General features: G+C 37.4%; 1 protein-coding gene across 2 annotated transcripts in view; it reads right to left on the bottom strand.

Annotated features, from left to right (window-relative positions):
• Positions 1 to 17,550, bottom strand: part of LOC106870739 (DNA-directed RNA polymerase III subunit RPC1) — a 212,730-nt gene that overhangs the window by 56,259 nt on the left and 138,921 nt on the right. For both annotated transcript variants that reach the window (XM_052969556.1, XM_052969557.1), the window contains 5 exons: positions 9,870 to 9,957; positions 8,126 to 8,237; positions 7,431 to 7,544; positions 6,129 to 6,286; positions 4,380 to 4,535 (listed from right to left, as the gene is read on the bottom strand). In XM_052969556.1, coding sequence (XP_052825516.1) covers positions 4,380 to 4,535; positions 6,129 to 6,286; positions 7,431 to 7,544; positions 8,126 to 8,237; positions 9,870 to 9,957 — 628 coding nt within the window. The remainder of the gene's footprint in view (positions 1 to 4,379; positions 4,536 to 6,128; positions 6,287 to 7,430; positions 7,545 to 8,125; positions 8,238 to 9,869; positions 9,958 to 17,550) is intronic.

Here is a 17,550-nt window from a genome sequence, read left to right as displayed (position 1 = left end):
TATTAGATTTATAAATCCTAAAATTCACTCCATAATTGCCCACAGGCATATGGCGTAGTGGTTAAGAACACGGGCTACTAACCCCAAGATTCTGAGTTCGATTCCGAGCAGTGACCTGAACAACAATAATAATAATAACATCAAAAAATACCTTAGGAATGAAAACCCAGGTTTGGAATTTCCCCCAAGACACCTGAAGAAGGCTGGATGGTATATCAGCCAAAATGTTGTGTTAACAACAAACAAGATGAGGACAAATATCCGTCAAATGTAAATAATGCAAATAATATCTGAATTTAAGCTAAAAATTATAAATTAAAATCTTTGATACACTCTTCTTGTGTATTTTTGCTAAGCTGTTTGATTTAAAACCATCTTTTAATCCTTTCATGATTATATTTCAAGTAATTAGCCATTTTGTTTCAATTAATTTTTAGTATAATTAAACCATTGAGATAATTTAATGAAGTATTTGTAAGTTTTATATATTGATATATGTTACATCCAAGAAGTAAGGTGGAGGAGAAGTTTGGCAAGATTCCTCACAGGCAAAGAGCATAGGTATAAGATTTTCTGGATAGGAAACAGTGATGGGGTTGGGGGTATGGGCATATTCCTGACTAAGAAATAAGTTGATAAAGTAATCGAGGTAGTCAGAGTTTGTGATAGAATACTTAAGCTTAAACTAGTGCTGCAACATGGAACAGCAACCATTATCTCAGCCTATGACCCTCAGCCAGGGCTACCTGACAAACAGAAAGACCGATTTTATGACACCCTCCTGCAGGCCACCTCGTCAATGAACGACAGAGACCTCTTTGTGGCCGGCAACTTCAATGAGCATGTTGAATAACATCCAGGGAGCTTCCATGGTGTGTATGATGGCAACAGATTTGATTCCTGAAATGAGGAAAGAAGCAGGCTGCTGGAATTCTGTCATGTAAATGTCCTTATGATCTGTAATACTAACTTCAGGAAACCTGCCAGTTACCTGTTCACCTACAAGTTCACTAGGAAACAGGAAAGATGGCTGCTAACAAATGCCAAAACTTCCCCAGGTGAAGAATGTACCCCACAACATAGGTTAGTTGTTAGTGACTTCAGGATCAGGGTTAAATGGCTGCCCAGAAGATGACCGATGTGGAAAAGAATGGTCTGGAAGCTTAAGGATATTCTAAATAGACAGAGATTTAGAGACATATAACTTGAGGCATTTGATGAAAAGTAGGATATAGTGACATATAACTTGGAGGACAACTGGAGGTTCCTACAGAACAACCTGCTGAGGGCTACTGACCAAATCTGTGGCTGGTGCAAAGTCTTCTCTCAACCTCAGGTGACATGGTGGTGGAACAATGTAGTTGACAGGGCTATTAGAGAAGCCAGGAGACAGATATACTTAGCCAGGGAAGAAGCAGAAAAGAAGAAGTTTGTCAATGTTCTGTGACGTGAGGACCAGAGACTCGAGGTGTTTCAGATTGCAAAAAAGTGTGTGAGAGTAAATTGCAGTATCATGGGAGAGAAATATATCTGCATGGATGATAGTTCACTTACATTTAATGATTCTGCAAAGAAAGAGACTTGGAAAAGCCATTATGAAAGGCTGCTAAAAATGGAGAATGAATGGGAGAAGGAAAGTCTGCCAAATGTTAACCCAACTGAGGGACCAGCTATCTGAATTGACAATACTTTGATAGATAAAGCAATTAAGGATATCAAGACAGGGAAAGCCCCCACCCCATCAGGAATCACCACTTCAATGCTTAAAATATCTCATGGAGTAGGATATAGCCTCGTCACCCATATAGTTAAACAGCATTATAGTCAACAGCTACAAAGGTGACACCTTAGACAGAAATAATTACAGAGGTATCAAATTGTTGGATCAGGTGATGAAAGTCACAGAGAGGGTCATAGCCCAACTAATTAGGGAGAGAGTTAGTCTAGATGCAGTTCGGATTTGTGCCAGGCAGGAGCACAACTGATGCTATATTTTTGGTTAGGCAACTGCAGGAGAAATATCTAGTCAAAAATAAACCCCTGTACCTAGCTTTTGTCAACATGGAGTAAGCCTTTGACAGAGTCCCCCATTCCCTTATCTGGTGGGCAATGTGGAAGCTTGGGATAGATGAATGGTTGGTGAGAGCTGTACAGGGATGCTGTCAGTAAGGTGAAGGTTAGCAATGAGTATAGCGATAAATTTAGGGTACAAGTAGGGGTCCATCAAGGATCAGTCCTCAACCCCCTCTTGTTCATCATAATCCTCCAGGCAATAACAGAGGAATTTAAGACAAGCTTCTCCTGGGAGCTCCTCTACACTGATGATCTTGTTCTTATAGCCTAATCACAACCAAAACTAGAGAAGAAATTTCAGACATGAAAGCAAGGTCTAGAATCAAAGGGCCTTAGAGTTAATCTAGCAAAATCTAAAATCTTAGTAAGTAGAAAAGCAGACAAATCACAAATCCCTTAAGGTAGATGGCCCTCCTCAATCTGTAGAAAAGGTGTATGTAGAAACTCCATAACTCCATAAGATGTACCCAGTGTAAGCTATGGACACATAAGAGGTGCAGCAATATCAGAGGAAGGTTAACAGGGAAAATAGTTTTTGTGTGTGGAAAGTGCACAGGTATAATTAACACTAAAAATGTACAGAAAATAGACTCCATCAAATACCAGGAGGGAAAACTAGAAGTAGTTGATAGCTTCTGTTACCTTGGTGACCAAGTCATTAGTTGGGGTGGATACTCTGAGAGCGTAGCTGCTAGAATAAGAATAGGCTGGGCAAAGTTCAGAGAGTTCCTACCCCTGCTGGTAACAAAGGGCCTCTCTCTCAGAGTGAAAGGCAGACTATATGATGCCTTTGTGTGAACAGCCATATTACATGGCAGTGAAACATGGGTTGTGACAACTGAGGACATGCGTAGGCTTGAAAGAAATGAAGCTAGCATACTTCACTGGATGTGTAATGTTAGTGTGTATGCATGACAGAGTGTAAGCATAACAGGCATCAGATGTGGTGTGCAAGAGAGACGACTGCACTGGTATGGTCATGTGATGTGTGTGGACAAGGACAGCTGTGTGAAGAAGTGCCACACTCTAACAGTGGAGGTAACTGGTGGAAGAGGTAGACCCAGGAAGACATGGGACGGGGTGGTGAAACATGATCTTTGAATGTTGGGCTTCACGGAGGCAATGATAAGTGACGGAGACCTTTGGCAATATAATGTACTTGAGAAAACTCATTAAGCCAAATGAGACCATAGTCGTGGCTGATGCCAATGTTGTGCAACTGGCATGTAAAAAATCACAAACCAAACATTGGGTGATATGCTGTGCTTGAGAAGACTTGTCAAGTCAAGTGAAATTGTAGCTGTGGCCAATGCCAGTGCCAATTCACTGGCACCCGTGCCAGTGGCACATAGAAGCACTGTTCGAGCATGTGGGTGTTACGTCAATGGCACCCATGCCAGATGCATGTAAAAAGCATCCACTACACACTTGGCATGGTTGGCGTTTGGAAAGGCATCCAGGCATAGAAACCATGCCAAACCAAATTAGAACCTAGTGTAGCTTCCTGGCTTACCAGTTTTCAGTCAAACCATCCAACCCATGCCAACAGGGAAAACAGATGTTAAATGATGATGATGATGATGTTTATCAAAATTAGGGTACATTGATGCAGGTTAACATTACAAAGGTTAAAGTAAGTATCGTATTTTTAGTAGTTGTTTTATCATTTTGCCAATTAACAATCAACAAATCATTAATAGTGGAGATCAGTGAACAGATCACAACAGTTGGATGAAATATTGATGATAAAAGAAGCTAAACAAATACTAAACAGTGCATAGGTTTGTTACGTGGCAAAATAAGAAACATGATGCAACCAAAACACAATAATATTAGTTGAAGTCAGTCCCTTCAATGTCCATGTTCGAGAGGGTTGCTCTTGGTTCAACAGCTTTATGCAATTAATAAGATAAACTGTTACTAGGTATGAAACTAGTAATGGTTTACTGCTTCCTAGTAATTTTCAGAGAAAAGCTTATAACTAATTCCTGACAGCTAATTGAACTGAAAGAATGTCGAATAAATTGCCTTTTCTAAAAGTGGTAATGGTACAGAAGCACAAAAGAATTATTGTTTTTAAATCACAATTTTTTTTATTAATTATACTATTTAGTTTTATTCTAGAAATTTACATGATAGGGGTCAATGACATACCAACAATTCCAGGAAGGGGCCAAAATATAAAGAAGGTTGCCAACCCCTGATTTAAGTCCAAATTAAATTTTCTGTAATCTATTAAAGATTCATTAAAATCTTTTGTAATATATTTACTCAAAGTTAGAAATTATTAAAAAGATCAAACTTACTCTGATATGATCCAAGACTCTTTTGAAATCAACTGGCCGATCTTTGCCTTCCATGGAAGCTGGGTCAAGACCATCCCCTCCATAAAGGAACTGGACAATTTCACCAGTGGAATTTCTCACTGTTAAATCATATTGGGAACACAAATCTTCAAGGGACTGCAAAAGTAAATAAAAATAAATTATTGCATTTTGATGTTTCACTTACTTTTAACAACAACTATATAGAATATGCTGACTTGTTTCTGTACAAAATAACGATTGTGTGTAAAAGAATAGTCTATGTATGCACATAGACTGTAATCAGCATGTAATCAGCATCATCATCATCACCTTTTAATATCCGTCTTCCTTGCTGGTATGAGTTGGACAATTTCGCAAGATCCAACTACATCATACTCCAATGTCAGCTTTGGCATGGTTCCTATGGCTAACTACTCTACAATGTGTACTAGGTGTACTTTTTCATGGCACCAACATGATTGAAGGCACCAGATAGTCCACTTCACATAAAGCTGTCTCCTTCTAGATTATTGCCACAGACTAAAAGGAAACAGCTTTATGTGAAGTAATGAAAAGTTAGAGTACAAAAGAAACGACTAGAACAGGTTTCTGACTGTAGAAGGGATAAACTGTGAGTGAGAGTAACCAGTGGAGCTGGGAAGAGCTGGTGGACAAGTAGTCACTGATATATGAGGGGATACCCAAAAGAAACTGGAATTTTGCAAAATTATTTTATTCACTTAGCTTTATGTTTACATTTTTATTACCTCTAAAGTATTCTCCATGTGAAGCAATACATTGGTCCAGATGCATTTTCCACTGTTCGAACAGTGCTGGAACTCTTGCAAAGTGATGCATTTTAATGCCTCCATTGATTTTGTCTTCACTTCTTCCACAGCTGCAAATTCCGTAGCACCAGCTTTTGTCACTAGTGATGACCTTCAAAAAAAGGTCTGCATCAATTTCTAACTGTTCTTTCAGTTCACAACATGCATTTAATTGTGACTGCTTTTGATCTTCCATGAGCAAGCAAGGCACAAATTTTGCTGCAACTCTTTTTATTCGCAATTCCTCGCTCAAAATTTGTTGGCAGGAGTTTCAGGACTCACTAGTCATATCAACAAGTACATCAATTGTTCAGTGATGGTCCTCCAAGATGAGGTCATGAACTTTCACATTTTTATTCGTTCAGGAGGTGAACGGTTGTCCTGAACAAGGTTGGTCTTCAAACAAGTGACCATTCTTAAAGCATGAAAACCACTTGTAAACTTGTGCTTTGCTCATGGCAGTGTCCTTGTAAGTTGTTTGAAGTATGACAACTGTTTTGCCCACCATTTTCCCTAACAGAAAACAAAATTTCATGGAAGCACACTATTCTTGCATTTCAGCCATTGCAAAACTCAATGAACAGGAGAGAAGCACTGCAACACAAAGACACACTGTGTGGTAGTACAACCCCACTCGACAATGTCAGTTGGCAGATTGATGCCTGAGGGTTGCATCTAGTGGCTTCTAGTAGCAGAAGCCTGAACTACAATGAGCTTGTCCCACAAAGAATATTTCTGGTTAGTTTTGGGTACCTCCTCGTATATGATTTGAGGCAAAGTCAGTGAGCATAGGTGCTGAGTGGCAATAGAGAATGGATGTAATCCCAAGACATTATTTAGAAATGATGTACAAACCTATGTGACAAAATTAGAATACTTTTGAAGAGCAACACAAAATTCTTATTAATATTAGAAGTCTTACTTTGACCAATCTTCGTTGCATGTAACCTGTTTCAGCTGTTTTAACAGCTGTATCCACCAAACCTTCACGCCCACCCATTGTATGAAAGAAGAATTCAGTTGGTGTTAGTCCAGAGTAGAAACTATTTTCCACAAAACCTCGAGCTGCTGGGTCTTTGGCTGAAAAATCACAGTAATGTATTATTAATTCAGAAAAAAAAATGTTTTTTAAGAATTCTGTGACAAAAGAAAAATGAGTGATAAAATCATTGAAGTAAAACTTGATTAAGAAGCATAAATCAACTGTGAAATGAAATTTATTAAAAAGATGTAAATATTAAGCATACCATCCTAAGTAAACTGAATATCATCATCGTCATCATTATTATCAACACCAGAATCACTACTGTCACTGCAACAACCACCACTACTGCCATCACTGCTACTATCATCATCCTCATCATTTAATGATGACGATGATGATGAACAGTAAATGATTTAAACAGCATTATAAAAGTGGTTGAACTCTTACACAGACAGTTTTTGAACACATAAAGTGAAATTTTGACAGCTATGTATTAACATTAAACCTGAAGTTTTAGTATCTTTAGACTCTTATAATCTCTAACAGAATGAATAGGCATATATATATATATATATATATATATATATATATATATATATATATATATATATATATATATATGCACTTATGAGGTGCATCCATGGATTGCATTTATAGTGTGACATCATTTATTACCAAATACAGAAACGTAACGGATATAATAAAGGAATACCAAGTTCACACTCATATTATTTTCTCTGTTTGACTGTCTCTATTTCTCTCTTTCTCTCTCTCTCTCTCTCTCTCTCTCTCTTTCTCAAAACACACACACCTTATTAAGAGCTTCTAAAACTTATCTAAGCAGGGATGGTGCATGACATTTGGCAGCTGGCTGCTAAAAATCTCATGCATCAGGAATATATATCCCTAACCTACAGATCAGTGCTTTGAGTTCCACAACAAAGACATTCTGAAGCATGAATTGAAAGTATGTATTTGACACTGAACACAGTAAACTGAAACTGGAACCATACACGTTCTGCAGTGTGGAAAAACTTTCTTCATTGAGTGAAACAAAGATGGGTCATACTAAAGTAATAATGAAACAAAGAAGGGTCGGTCATAAAGTAATACTTTATTCTATATTGCAAGTATGCATTGTATAATGGTGCAATAATAAGAAATGGATAAGTAATGATTTTCTACAGCAAACCTGAACTGACACAGACCTAACAAATCAATAAGGTAAAACATTCTTACCATGGCGAGCAAAGTGAGGCAATGCTCTGTCTTCAAATCCATTTGGGACTCTTTTACCACCGAGAGCTTGCTGGCCAACACAAGCAATCATTTGAGAAATATTGATGAAGGAACCTACAACATATGTATATATATTAATGTTTAAAAGAAATGAGGAGAGCCTATTCCACTGGATGTATAACATTTAAAAATAAAGTGAATATACACCAGTGGGTGTGTAATGCTAGGAAGAAATGAGAAAAGCATGCCCTACACAATAGCACATTTACTGGGTTAAGAAAGCTGAATTAATTGCCTGGAAATTAAATAATTTAGAAATGTGATTAAATCTTGTACAGTTATTTAATGATTTTTTTTTACCACTATTTCCACAAGTAGAATAAGATAAAAATATATCCAAAATTGTCTTCAATACCGGCTGAAAAATTGAAAATACTATTAGTCATTGTCTAATATTGTTTTTACACAACTCTTTTAATTTCCACATCTCCTTTTTCATGCTCCGTGCATTAAACATATTAATATTAACTTAGTGATTTTGATTTTGTTTTAGTTACCGTTTAAAATACTCTCAGTTAGTTTTGATGTTAAAACTATTGTAGTATCTTCTATCACTTGTAGATTCACTTCTTTCATTATAATTACTACAGATTCTATTCATTACAATTTAGATTTCAACAGTGAGAAAAATTTACCTTTTGATCCACAAATGGCCATATTCAAAGGGCTGTTACTTTTGTGCAATTCTTTTAAACATGCTTTACCAGCATGGTCTCGAATCAAAGATAACTCTTTAAGGATCATAGCCTTAAATAGAAAAAGTTTCATAATTTAAATAAATTAGTAATATGAGATCACCAGGAGATTTATAAATCTTTCTTAGATTATTATATCACAAATTGATGTGTTGACAACAATGATTGAACCATAAAAATTGTATTCCAAACATACAACAAAATAATGTAACAAGAAACAATACAAAATATGTGAAATGGAGACAGCATATGACATGGTACACACTGCTGCTTCCGTATCAAGAAGTTTAGATAACCAAAGTTAGCATGGAAAAAAAAAATGAATGTTCATAATGATGTTATGCATGAGTGCAAATAGGGTAACACACTTCGTTTTTCATAAATGAAGGGTGTTGTCTATGACTGGAGAGTCTGTTAACCAGTTAAATGTGGTGCTACTCTGTTAAAAGACCATCATGCTAGCTTGATAGTTCTGTATTTTTCAAATGTTGAGGTGAAAATGGAGTGGGGTTCATATAAATTTGTAGCTATTATTGAAGAACAGATTGCTTATGCCATGAAGTGAATGAACAGTATAAAGAATGGATTTTATGAAAGAAAAATTTCAAAGGATGAATATAGATAAATTTTTTTTCGGAATTTCCAAGGAATCAGTAGCAATGCTAGCTACTATTCATGTAAGAGTTAAATATAACATGTGAACACGAATGTGTGTGTTTATGTGTGTGTATGTGTCTCTCTCTCTCTCTCCCTCTTATCTCTCTGACACTCATCCTTTCTCCCAGTCATTGTACCAAGCTGCCCATGTAACAAAGGATAGTATTGGACTACCTGTATTCAATCTCCAACCACCATCCTTATCACTTTATATCTCTCATTATAAGGCCTAAGTATAAGGGTATGTATCAGATTTGTCTGTACTTGAAACACTCTGTCTTACCAGTCATCTCCCTCTTCCCTATGCCGTAATCATTATTGACATTCATCACTCACTCTTCCCACTGTCCACTTCTATTGCTATCCATTACATTCTCTCTCCTTCTACCACCCTTTCATTCCCACGAAATCCCTGTTTCTACCATCATACTCTCACTACCTATTCTGGTTCTCCTATCATATCCTGGTTCCCCTGTCATCAGTCTCTTCGGTGCACCTTCTTAGTTGTGTTGCGTTAGACAAACAAGTCATAAAGTAGTGGGGACTCTTCAGTCTTACAGAGTGCAAAGAAATCCTACTATTGCTGGTGGCATGATAAAATGTACCCAGTACACTTCATAAAGTGATTGGTAAATGAGTGGAGCCAATGGAGATAACATAAGATTGAGAAGACTGTTTAGTCTTATCAAAAACATGATGGCCACCCTAATTGCTGGTACCAGAATAAAATGCATCCAGTACACTCTGCAAAGTAGTTGCTGATAAGAAACAAAAAATGAAACCATGACCAACCCAAAGATTTTTTTCTTTTTTTTTTTCAGATATAACAATTATAGTGTACCTAGAATTACATTTTCCAGTGTATCATTCCCTCTTTAAGATGGTGGAGTTTGATTTAAAGGTGATTTGGCTGCCATTTATAGCACATCAAGCAGTCATATTGTTTCAAATCCCTGTGTTGTATTACTTATATGTCGCCTACCTAAAACACATACACAATTCTGTTAAAAATTAAAACTGATCATACCTCAAGTGTTTCTTCTTCAGAACATCCTGGCTGAGTGGTGAGTTTGCCTTCATTCAAATCATTAATATAACCATCACATTTTGAGTAACTGTACACAAAAACAAAAAGAAGAGAAATTACACTGGGCAATAAAAATTTTTTTTTTGTCTGGTGCCTGGAATATTTGAAGAAATTCTCGAGTGATTTTGCCTGCTAAATTCAAAAATAACTTCAGTTTTTCTATATCAGGTCTAGTTTTCTGACTAGACCTGATAAAGTATTTTATTCATGCAAGAGGCATAAAATATGAATCAATAAAAAGAGCATAAGACAAAACAAAGTACAAATAAAAATTCAAAATTCAAAAGGCACATTGGCAAAGATTTTTGGCAGAAAATTCAAGGAATAAATATACGCTTCTTTGTGTACTGTGAATGTTGAGCAACAGGTGTATCTCGCTTTAAACACCAGCAACGTCCTTGGTGCTGAGTTTCCATCTCCTTAATGTCCTGATGGAATCATTTGCCTTGCTCATCACTAACATCTCTAAGATTTTCAGGAAAATGATCAAGATGACTAAAAAGATAATGCATTTTTACACTCATATTCGCACCAATATCACGAAAAGTTGATAACAAGTTGGTAACAAGGTCTTTATAGTTTTCACTTATGTGTTTCCTAAGGAAATTTTGCACTACATTTGCAAAGGCTAGCCAAGTTGATGCTTCATTTTCACTCATCGTTTTCCTGAAATTTGTGTCCTTCAAGAGCTTACGGATCTGTGGTCCATCAAAAATCCCTGCTTTAAGCTTTTCAATTATCAAGTCTGGAAATACACTGCAAATATACTTGAAGCACTCCCCATTTTTGTCAAGAGCTTTGACAATCCGAGTTTGATCTGCAAAGTGTAGAAAATGATCTTATCTCGCTCAACTAAAGGTCCTTCCAATATATTGGCAGCTCTACATGGAGCCATATTTGTTCGAGGCAGCCAGTCTTTCTTAACATAGTGGTTTACTCGGTCTCTACTGTCCCACATGCAAAGAAAGCATGGGTATTTGGTATAACCAGATTGCTGTCCCATGAGAAAATTCACCATCTTTAAGTCAATGCAGATGACCCATTTATGATCATGATACAGTATCTTCTACAAAACCAACTTAATTTCTTCATATTTTTCCTTCAGAGTTGTTGAGTGGCTGAGTGGGACAGAGCTATATACATTTCTGTTGTACAACAGTACATATCTTAAACTACACTTAGAGCTGTCTATGAAAAGACACCATTCCTCTGGCTTGTATTCCTTAATACCAAGTGTATTAAGAAGCCCACTGACATCCCTGTGGTAAAGCAGTTCTTCCTCTTTTGTGAAGACAGAAAGGAACTCTTCATGCTGACTCCAATAAAAGATTATACAGACACCATTCTCTAGAAGATTCTTCTCTTTCAGTTGGGAAGCCAACAGTTCTGCAGAATTTTTGGGAGGTTCATGTCATGAACTAAATCATTCAGCTCTACCTGGGAGAATAGCTGAGGTAAAGTCTCAACTGAAAAGTCTTGATCTCTAGTGTCATCTTCAGGCAATGAATCTTCTTTGATTGGGCGTAAAGTTATCTGAAGCAAGACATTGAAGACAGGAACAGGAAACTCTTCACTGTGTGGAACCAGTCTAATAGCAGAGACAAGATTAGGATAGACAGGTGTTTGTCGATTTTTTCCCAGTTAATACCCTTCAAATTTAGGTTACAAAAATAGCAGTCGTCCACATGATTATAGCTCCCACCATACTACTGGTATAGCAAACCACATACTTTTCCTTGTTCCTTTAGTCCATTGTTGCAAATGTTCTGTACACTGTTTGCAGGCACTATGCAATGCCCAACATTTATCTTGGTCTCCCAGCTTGACCCCAAAATATGCCATATATGCTCTTTCAACAAAATCAGTGATGTTTTTTCAATTTTCAAGTAATGTGTATTCTCCACAAACATAACAAAACACATTTGGAGAATTAACACAACACTTTTTTGAAGAGGACATCTTGCTCATTTTCTATTGCTTAGGTCACTACAACATCTAAAAAGTATGGAAAAAGAAAAATAATTAGAATTAGAATAAGGTAACAAACATTGCATACTGGATGTACTCACATACATAGTGACTATAGGGATGTTCAATAACTTAAAAACTACATATGATAGGCCAAAAAGAAGGTTATGTTTGGATTCAGGAGACCAATTTTGTATAGGAATAGTGTCTATTTCCTAAACACCAAAAACCTTGTAGACCGGTGTTATCAGAAACACTGACTATACTCCAGTGACAGAAAATACCAATGTATCATTGCTTTATTATTTCATATTTTCATTGCTAGAATATTCATGAATACGTATTTCAATAACATGCATTTTAACATCCAAATCACTTTACTATAGTTTCTCTCAGATGGTATGCCAATGAAAGAATGAATGAAAGAATATCATATCATTTGTCATCATGGTAGCATTAGCAGTAAGGGAACATACCGACATTCTTGTTTGGGTAAATAGATTCTTAAATTCACTACTTGGGGTATCCATGTGATCAGAGGGCCTATATAAGCAAAAACTAAATGTGCAGCCACTAACACTAGTTCCCCTCAACCCTCCCTCCTATCCCACCTCCACCCTTGTTAAAGTTAGGCATGCAAATGCCAATGTATGAGTGTGTAAAGTGCGTAAATGTGTGTACACATGTCAATGGGCTTATGTAGATGTCAACACAACCATGCATACATACAGTTTTATGTGCCATTGTATCTTATGTATCTCTGTTAGTCTATGTACATCTACAGTTACATATGCTTATATGCCTAAGCACTTGTATATGTAATTCATATATGTATGTATCACCTATTTTCAATATTGCCAGAAGTTGACTGATGCTGTATGACTGCTCTACCCATAACTGTACTGTCCCCTCCTTTATTTATTCTTGCTGGGGCTTGCCCTTAAATACTTTACGGGGTGGGAGGGAGACTGTGAACATTAAATAGCCTTTGCATATTTACCTATACTTGCTTTCACTAACATGTGCAAGGACCTGTATCACTCTGGCATGTACCACAAAAAGTACTCTTCTTTATTTTCACAGGTGTCAACCACAATCCCCTGCATGCTTATAAATGCAAAATCTTTTCCTAGTGAGGAATGTACAAATCAACGTAGGTTAGTGGTTAATGACTTCAGACTAAGGGCTAGACAGACACAGAGACACAAACTAGTCTGGAAAAGGAAGTCATGGAAACTGAAAATTCCATTAAACAGTCAGAGATTTAGAGACATTCTGATTAAAGAATTTGATAAGAAAGAGGAGCAGGTTGTGAACTAGAAGTTCCTATGAGATAACATTCTGAAGGCTGCAGACCAGATCTGTAGCTGGAGTAAAGTCTGTCAGATGGAGAGTGGTGAAGCAGTGGGTGGTGGAACCTAATGGGTGATGGAACAGTGAGATAGACAGGGCCATAAAAGTGAAGACAGGCTTGGAAAGATAAGAGAAATGGAAGCAACAAAGAGCTAAATCAGGTAGTCAGGAGGGAAGCTAGGCGACAGGTTTATCTAGCCAGGGCAGAAGCAGAAAGGAAGAGGTTTGTTAATGTCTTACAGTGAGAAGAGCAGAGACTTAAGGTGTTTGGGATTGCTAAACAGTGTCAGAGAAAATCAAGATGCTGTGGGAGAGAAATGTGTACATGTGGATGCTTGCATGCAGAGGCTTCGAAAAGAAAGAAGCATAGAAAGGCTACTGTGGAGAGTGAATGGGAGAAAGAGACCTTCCCTATGTGAACCCAACAGAGGCACCAGCTATTCAAATTGACAGCAGCATGATAGAAAAGCAATTAAGGATATGAAGATATGGAAAGCCCAGGGACCATCAGGAGTACCGCCAAGATGCTTAAAATATCTGGCATATTTGAATAGTTCATCAGGTTATCCAGGAAGGTGTTATCCCCAAAGATTGGTGCAGCAGCATTATAGTCAGCTGCAACAAGGGTAAGGGACATACCTTAGATAGAAGTAATTACAGAGGCATCAAGGTGTTGGACCAAGTCATGAAAGTGACAAAAAGAGTTACAACCCAGTTAGAGGCAGATGAAATGCAGTTTGGTTTTGTACCCGGAAGAAGCACTACTGACACTATCTTTATAGTCAGACAACTGAAGGAGAAGTATTTGGCCAAGAATAAATCATTGTACTTGGCATTTGTTGACTTAGAGAAGGCTTTTGACAGAGAACCTTGCTGTGTGATATGATGGCCTCTGAGGAAGTTAGGGGTAGATGAGTGGCTTGTGAAAGTGTTACAAGCCATGTACAGTGGTACTATCAATAAGATGAGAGTTAGCCATGAGTATAGACTCTCACCTTACTGGATTTAGTGTAGAGGTAGGCATTCATCAGGGCTCGGTTCTCAGTCTGCTCCTATTCATCATCATCCTCCAAGCCATAACAGAAGAATTCAAGACTGGCTGCCAATGGGAAATGTTATTTGCTGATGATATAGCTCTTATAGCAGATTCAGTTACAGAACTAGAAAAGAAATTCCAGGTGTAGAAGCAAAACCTGGAATTAAAGAGCCTTAAAGTTAACTTAGCAGAGACTAATGTTCTATTAAGCAAGAAAACAGACAAGACCCTTTTGGTAAATGGCCCTGCTCAATATGTAGAAAAGGTGTAGGTAGAAATTCCATATGGTATACCCAGTGCAAGCTAGGGACATACAAGAGGTGCAATGGAAAAATAAGAAGCTTATCAGAGAAGGCGGTGTTTGTATGCGAAAGATGCTTAGGAGCCATAAAAACTACAGATACTCAGGAAATTGATTTTCTCAAATGCCCCGGAAGCTCTTTAGAAGTAGTAGACAATTCTGCTACCTAGGAGACCTAATTAGCTGTGAGGGAGGATACTTGGAAAGTGTAATTGCTAGAATAAGAATAGGATGGAGAAAATTCAGAGAGCGTTTACCTCGTTGGCAACCAAAAATCTCTCACCATGTAAAAGGAAGATTGTATGATGCATGTATACGAGCAGCAATGTTACATGGTAGTGAGACATGGGCCCTGAATGCAGAAGACATGTGAAGGCCAGAGAGAAATAAAGCTAGTATACTCTGCTGAATGTGCAATGTAAGTGTATATGTGCAACAGAGCACTAGTGTTTTGAGGGAAAAGTTGAGCATAAGAGGAATTAAATGCTAAGTGTAAGAGAGAAGACTGCACTGATTTAGTCATGCAATGCATATGGATATAGACAGCTGCATACAGAAGAGCCAATCACTTATAGTGGATGGAACTTGTGGAAGAGGGAGACTCAGAAAACATGGGATGAAGGCCGATCTCAAGACAGTGAGCCTTATGAAGGAGATGACTAAGCACCAAGATAAGTGGCACATTGCTGTACTCAAGAAGACCCATCTGCCACAGCAGAATTGATACTAGTGCTAATGCCACATAAAAAGCACTTGTACTGGGGCCACGTTAAAAGCACCCAATACACTCTATGGAGTAATTGGTGTTAGGAAGGGCATCCAGCCATAGGAGCCATGCCAGAACAGACAGTGGAGCCTGATGTGGCCCTGGCCTTACTAGTTCCAATCAAACCATCCAACCCATACCAGCATGGTAAACAGATGTTAAATGATGATGATGAATAGCAAGTTTGAGTTAAGTTTCTAATGGGGAAGGTGGGAGTATATTTTCTTAAACTGTTTTCTTGGAGGATAAAGCAATTAGAATGTGGAAGACATATTAACCCTTCAAAAATACACAGAAACTGTTAACTTCATTTAATCACTTAATAATTGATATAAAAATTTTCATTGCACTCTCCTGCAACCTGTTCAGTGACAGTTCCAGTGCAACTCACTTGTTAGACATCTCCAAAGAAAAAGAATCTCAAAGTTCAATACAAACTCAAATCAGAATTCAATGAAAAAGAAAAAAACTAAAATGTTTTTAAATTCAAACTCTAATTTTATTTTTTATTTGCTTCCATTTTCGTTTTTTTTTTTTCAACTGAATTTCAGTTTCATTGTTTGAAATTTAATATTTTACTTCTTTATCCTTGGTTTATACAACTCAGATTCATAGATAACAATCAGTAGCATCACCACCGTTGTTTAACATCCACTTTTCCATGCGTGTGTGGGTTGGATAGATTTTATTGAGTAAGTTTTTCTATGGCTGGATGTCCTAGATGGAAACTGAAAGAAGCGTTTGTGTGTCATCATCATCATCATCGTCATTTAACGTCCGCTTTCCATGCTAGCGTGGGGGAGTGCATGTTTGTGTGTGCGCCTCTTTCTCTTGACATCACATTATAGTTGTAAATAGCTGTAAATGTGATGCAACAGTGTCATTCATTACCAATATCCTGGCCATGGGGAAAATATTAGCTTGCTTGGAAACAGGTGTGCGTTAGTGACAGGAAGGGCATCCAGCCATAAAATAATCTGCCTCAAAAAACTTTGTCTAACCTATGCAAACATGGAAAAGTGGACATTAAAATGATGACTGACTGGCTGACTCATACATGCATGCTCACACACACACACACACACACACACACACACACAGATACATACATACATAACATAAAATATCATAACTGGCACTCCATTGGTTACAACAACAAGTGCTCCAGTTGATCTGATCAATGGAACTGCCTGCTTGTGAAATTAATGTGCAAGTGGTTGAGTACTCCATAAACACACATAATCTTAATGTAGTTTTCTGGGAGATTCAGCATGACATAGAATGTGACAATGATGGCCCTTTGAATTACAGGTACAACTCACTTTTGCCTGAGTGGACTGGAGCAACACACACTTTCCAAACTGACATGGATTAAACAGATTCCCATGGTCTGGATCTGTACTGGGTTGGATTGATTGTAGCACCAGGACCAGTGAAGTTACTTTGTAAAACGTAAGACAAGGAGCTCCTTGCTACTCTGTGATGCATTCATACCTCAAGATAGCATGTCTGAGAAGGTGAGTGGAAAAAAGAGTGATGACAAAAGAAGAATAAAAAAAGGTGGAAGAAGGTTGCATTAGAGTGTGGAGAAGAAAAAATAATGAATCGTAAAAGAAATGAAGGTAATCAATGGTAAGAATGATGAGCAGCAAAAGGAGGCGGGTAGTGGTGTCTGGCAGTCAGAGAGGATGATATAGAATATCAAGGACTACCTGATACAGTGTAACTAAAAGTGTACCTGTAATTAGACAGGCAGAAAAATAACAACAAATAAAAGAAAGGAAAGAAGATGAATGACAGGGAGATGAAGGGTAGGAATATTTATATATATATATATAGATCTATATATATATATAAATATTCCTACCCTTCATCTTCTTTCCTTTCTTTTATTTGTTGTTATTTTTCTGCCTGTCTAATTACAGGTACACTTTTAGTTACACTTCTATATTTAAGAGATGAGGAATTATTTACATTATTTACATTTGACGGATATTTGTCCTCATCTTGTTTGTTGTTAACACAACGTTTCAGCTGATATACCCTCCAGCCTTCGTCAGGTGTCTTGGGGAAATTTCGAACCTGAGTTCTCATTCCTAGCGATGTTACTATTATTATATTATTATTATTATTACTATTATTAATCAGGTCGCTGCCGTGAATCGAACTCGGAATCTTGGGGTTAGTAGCCCGCGCT

The sequence above is a fragment of the Octopus bimaculoides genome, chromosome 7 (genome assembly GCF_001194135.2).
Source record: "Octopus bimaculoides isolate UCB-OBI-ISO-001 chromosome 7, ASM119413v2, whole genome shotgun sequence".
Lineage (NCBI taxonomy): Eukaryota > Metazoa > Mollusca > Cephalopoda > Octopoda > Octopodidae > Octopus > Octopus bimaculoides.
The sequence above is the reverse complement of the archived record's forward strand: the minus strand, read 5'-3'. Positions and strand labels throughout refer to the sequence as shown.